Source organism: Cebus imitator, unplaced genomic scaffold (assembly GCF_001604975.1).
Source record: "Cebus imitator isolate Cc_AM_T3 unplaced genomic scaffold, Cebus_imitator-1.0 Scaffold497, whole genome shotgun sequence".
Taxonomy (NCBI): domain Eukaryota; kingdom Metazoa; phylum Chordata; class Mammalia; order Primates; family Cebidae; genus Cebus; species Cebus imitator.
Genome location: NW_016107812.1, coordinates 389,612 through 394,898, shown reverse-complemented (window position 1 = coordinate 394,898; position 5,287 = coordinate 389,612). Strand labels below are relative to the sequence as shown.

The 5,287-nt window shown below is 61.8% G+C and overlaps 1 protein-coding gene across 1 annotated transcript in view; it reads right to left on the bottom strand.

The window, feature by feature from the left end:
* Positions 1-2,096: 2,096 nt before the first annotated feature.
* The window catches only part of MMP17 (matrix metallopeptidase 17), a 26,407-nt gene continuing 23,216 nt past the window's right edge, over positions 2,097-5,287 (bottom strand). The window contains exons 10-12 of the mRNA XM_037733192.1: positions 4,945-5,239; positions 4,105-4,202; positions 2,097-2,320 (exon numbers count right to left, since the gene is read on the bottom strand). Coding sequence (XP_037589120.1) covers positions 2,097-2,320; positions 4,105-4,202; positions 4,945-5,239 — 617 coding nt within the window. The remainder of the gene's footprint in view (positions 2,321-4,104; positions 4,203-4,944; positions 5,240-5,287) is intronic.

Sequence of the window (5,287 nt, the reverse complement as noted above, 5' to 3'; positions counted from 1 at the left end):
GTTACATACTAAAGAACACGCCGGGCGCGGTGGCTTGCACCTGTAATCCCAGCACTTTGGGAGGCCGAGGCGGGAGGATCACCTGAGGTCAGGAGTCTGAGACCAGCCTGGCCAACATGGTGAAACACCGTCTCTACTAAAAATATACAAACTGGCCGGGTGTGGTGGCTCCCTCAGGCAGAGGCTGCAAACCCAGCTCCCCCATACTCGGGGGGTCTCAACGCTCTGCCACAGTCCCCACAAATCTCCAGATACAACCAGGATGTGGCTCCCTCACATCCCTCGTTTCAGTCACTCTCTCCCTGGAAAATCCTAACCTTGCACCATCACTGGTCCCCTGTGCACCCATTTCTCAGGGCAGCAGCCAGATGGACCTGCAGAAAGCTCCGTCTCACCAGCCCCCCTCCACCTGAAACCCTCCCGTGGCTCCCCTGAGCTCGCACAGTAAACACAGAAATCCCTGCCACCCCAGCACCTCCTCAGACTCCCCAGAGCACCTAGCATGTTCCTGAAGCACCCAGAACCTCCCCAGAGCACTCAGCACCTCCTTACAGCATCCAGCAGCACCCCAGAACACCCACCACTGCCCCAGAGCACCCAGCATGTCCCTGAAGCACCCAGAACCTCCCCCAGAGCACTCTCAATTTCCCAGGGCACCCAGCACCCAGCAGCACCCCAGAACACCCACCACTGCCCCAGAGCACCCAGCACCTCCCCAGAGTACCCAGTGCTCTCCAGAGCACCCAGCAACACTGGCTGCAGGGCCTGTGCGCAGCCTCCTCCAGCTCCTGCAGGCTTGGCTTCCCTCCTTGACAAACACCGCCCTCTGCCTCATTTTCCCTACCAACACGTGACTCAGTGCCCGGCCCACCCGTGGACCACAGATTCTCACAGGTGTAGCCCCATCTGCCTGGCTGTCTTTTCCCTACAGGAATACATGGAGCCTCATGGATGATTTCACAAGATTAAGGGTCTGGCCTGTTTGGTTCAAGGCTGTGGCTCCCGCATCTGGAACAGTGTCTGTGGCTCAACAGGTGTTTGCTGAGTGAATAAAAGTGACAGAAGGCCGAGCCCCGTGGCTCACACAGGTAATCCCAGCACTTTGAGAGGCTGAGGTGGGAGGATCTCCTGAGGCCAGGAGTTCGAGACCAGCCTGGCCAACATGGTGAAACCTCATTAAAAAAAAAAAAAAAAAAAAAAAATTACAGGCCCATGCCTGTAATCCTAGCTGAAGCAGGAAAAGCACCTGAACCTGGGAGGGGGAGGCTGCAGCTGCAGCATGCTGAGCCCAGGCCAACCTCCCATTTTGGGATTACAGGCATAAGCCACCGTGCCCGGCCACCAAGGTCATATTCTGAAACCATGACCCCTGATATGGTGGTGTTAGGAGGGGCCTTTGGGAGGTGATTTGGGTTAGATGAGGTCATGAGGGTAGAGCCCCCACGATGAGATCAGTGCCCGGGTAGAGGGTGAAGGGACCAGCACTTTCTCTTGGGCTCGTGAGGACACAGTGAGAAGGTACTGGCTTTGAACCAGGAAGCGGCCCCCTAAGAACCTGACCCTGCCAGTATCCTGATCTCACACTCCCAGCAGAGTGATGAGAAAGCAAACGCCTATTCTGGAAGCCGCCTGGTCTACAGCTGCCTGTTACGGCAAGCTGAGCTAAGACACTGTGCCTCAGTTTCCCCCCATAACATGGGAGCTGTAGTGGGTGTGTCCTGGCCTCGGAGATCACCCGTGCAGAGGTGTTGCACGGCACTCACAGGGCTGTGTGTATTTGGTCACAAGGCTGGGTCACACTGAGAGCAGCCAGTGCCTGGCCTGGCTGCGTGGCTCAGAGGACCCTGGGCCTCCAGGTTGACCTCCTGGGTTGGAGGGAAGAGGTCCTTGCCCCTCACTGGGGTGGTACGGGTCCTCTGACCTCTGTCTGAGGGTTTTTGACTGTGGCTGCAGCCTGGGCGTGGGGGCACACACAGCTTCTCCAATTTGGGCCAGTGCAGCCTGGGTTACATGACGTGACTCTGAAAATCCAGAACGTCATGTGACGTCTCCAGGTGTTTGGATGGTGACTCACTCACACAAAGATGGATGAGTGCCTAACAGGGCCCTGTGAGATCCCTGCCGAAGAACCGAGGTCCCTTCACGAGGAAGGTGTGGGCAGACAGCTGGGGAATGGACCACAGAGGGACGGGCCGGCAGTTCTCACATGTGCGGAGGTCACGGGGGCTGGGCGGGCTGAAGGAGGCTGCCCTGGACGAGGTCTGTTCCTGCAGCGTCCTCCGAGCTGAGATCCGCTGGTTGCGTCTTTCCCAGCTCTGACCTGGGGAGAACACCCTGGGGTGCAGGAGCTGCAGAAGTGGCCCCAGGGCAGGCAGCACCCCCGAAGGATGCAGGGGACTCTCATGCCATGTGTGCAGCCTTTGTGAACACGAGGTCCCCCCACACGACAGTACACACTGCCTGCATGGTCCTCACCCGAGAGGTGCAGGGCCAGGAAAGCGTTTTGGACTCAGGTGTTTCGGAGTCTGGAGCACTATATTTGCATTATGTGAACAGGTTGGGCAGTTTCTTCCGCTTTTCTTTTTTTAAATACTGCCTCTTGGCCAGGTGTGCTGGCTCAGGCCTGTGATCCCAGCACTTTGGGAGGCTGAGACGGATCACCTGAGGTCAGGAGTTCGAGACCAGCCTGGCCAACATGGTGAACCCGTCTTTACTAAAAATACAAAAAATTAGCCGGGTGTGGTGGCGGGTGCCTGTGATCCCAGCTACTTGGGAGGCTGTGGCAGAAGAATCACTTGAACCTGGGTGGTGGAGGCTGCAGTGAGCTGGGATCATGCCACTGCACTCCAGCCTGGGTGACAAAGTGAGACCCTGTCTCAGAAAAAAAAAAAGTGAAATCCCAAGTGTGCACTCAGGCAGCCCATCTGTGCTCACAATCTCGGGTTTCAGAGCATTTCCGACTTTGAATGTGGGGTCAGGGCAGCTCCAGGTGCACGTGTGTATGGAAAGGTGGGGCTCCCAGGCCCTGCTCCAGGGACCCAGCACAGCCACCCTGCTGACAGACGGAGGTGGGCTGCAGCGTGGGGGGCAAGTTCAGAGCAGTCCCCCTCTGCCTATGGTTCCCCTGTTTACCGGACGGGCAGAGGAGGCTCTTGTCAGGGAGTGTTTGGGCTCTAAAACCACCGCCCCACAGCCAGCCCTGCCGATGCCAGCACCCGGCCCGCAGACAAGACCCACAGCCACTGTGCTCTGTGGCATGACTTGGGTGTTGGTCCCATGGGCTGGGCCATCTCCCCAGCTGCCCAGCGTGGGGTCCTCCCTGCAGCCTGCTGGGCAACAAAGTGTGATGAGGAAACACGGCTCGGTGCAGGACAGAGCCAGTGTCCCCATCAGATGGGAGGAAGGTCGTTTCTCCAAACTGGTCTGATAGGCAGGGATTCTTCTCCCCACAGAGAACAGACCATAAACAGCCAGGACAGAGGATGCGGCCCAGTCCATGAGGCCTGGCCTGGCAGCCTTGTCCTGGGACGGGCGCCATCCTGGGATGGGCCAAGGGGGCTGTGGCCTTGCACCCCGAGCAGCCCCAGCCGCTCCCTGTGCTGGGCCTGTGGTGAACTTTGTGCTATGCAAGAACAATCCTCTGCCTTCCAGTGGCCACCTCCTCATCCTCACTCAGGAGGCCCCCAGGCCCTCCCCAGCCCAGCGCGGATGCTGGTGAGCCAGAGCCCAGGCCCTCAATCCGTGGCCTGGTAAAGTGGGTATCTGCGCCACAGAGACCGGAGCACCCTCCACTAGCGGGAGGGAGGACTGGGCCCCGCAGAGCAGCATCGGCTGCAGCCTCTGAACAGCCAGAGAAAGCAGGGGCAGAGTGGGTGGACCATGAAGCTGGGAGCAACGGGAGCAAGTGACAGAGCTGCTGGAGCTGGAATAAGCCCCTCGCAGGGAGCACCTGCCCCACCTCTTGGGTGCACCCAGGTCCCGGTGCTCGCCGCTTGGGACAGGCTAGTGCTGCCAGGCACAGTGTCCCAAGTGGCTCCTCAGGCACTTCCCACACTGGGAATCCGCCCCACCCAATGTGCTGCGTCCACGCCTCCTGAAACTGACCTGGCCCAGCCCTGCTTGTAGCACGCAGGCTTGCCCCAAGCTGGGCCTCAACTCTCCCATCCGTGAGAGCAGCATGGGGACCCATCAGGGCGTGAGGACTGGAAGAGACACAGCACGGGAAGGGCTGATGAACCAGGCGACAGACCGCTCAGACCTCCTAGGAGGGCCCCACCCCAAGTGCAGGTGCATGGGCCTCTGGTCTGGGCCAAGCCCCTTGAGGCCTGAGGGCACCCCCCCATGGCCCCGGAGCCCCCAGGCGAACTGCTACAAAGCAGAGAGAGGTCGTATTGGTCTGGAACGTGTCACAAGGGAGATGTGCCACAGCACCACGCGGGGGGCTGTCTGTGGGGAGGGCTGCCCACTCGGGACCTAGGAATGGAGGCCCTGTGGGCCGGCGGGAGCATGGGGCAGCAGTGTGGGTGGGGTTGGCAGCGCCAGCGTGCAGACAGGCGGCCCCCCAGCCAGGGATGCCCCCTCCAGGGCCGGGGGAGGCTGGCGGCAGTGAGGCCTGACCCGGCACCATCAGCCATGCAGTCACCGGCGGACAGCTCAGTCCGGCCACCCGAGTCTGCGCAGCGCTGGGTGGGCAGTGCCCTCTGCTGGCCTTTCCGTGCTGGCGTGGCCCGTTGTCCTCCCGCGTGGGGGTGGCCTGTCCTCCTCCCCCAGAGACTCCTGCGCGGTCCTTGTCCTCTGTGGCCAAGCTGTGCCCCCGACTCTGTCCTCTCGCAGGCCCGCGCTACGTGTCACAGCGCCGGGGCCTGGGCCGCTGCCCACAGCAGGGCGCTGGGTGACAGTGGCAGTGGCGGCGGCGGCGGCGGCGGCGGCAGCAGCAGCAGCAGCAGCAGCAGCAGCGTGGCGGCGGCCACCAGCGGGCCCGGGGCCCCGGGGAGGGAGGAGGCCCGGGAGGTGCAGGAGCAGACCTCGTAGCCGTCCTCCGAGCGGCTCTGGTGGTGCTGTCCCGGGGGGGCGCGGGCCCCGTCCGCCCCGTCCACGCCCGCGGCCTCAGAGCTGTCAGCCTGCGAGTCTCCACACACCAGCCAGTCCCGGGCCGTGGACTGCGGGTACCCGGGCGCCGCCTCCAGCTCGCCGTCCAGCACTTTCCAGTACTCCTGGCCGCGGAAGAAGTAGGAGGCACCTGAGAGAAGAGAGGGCGGAGCTCAGGGAGGGGCGGAGCTCAGGGAGG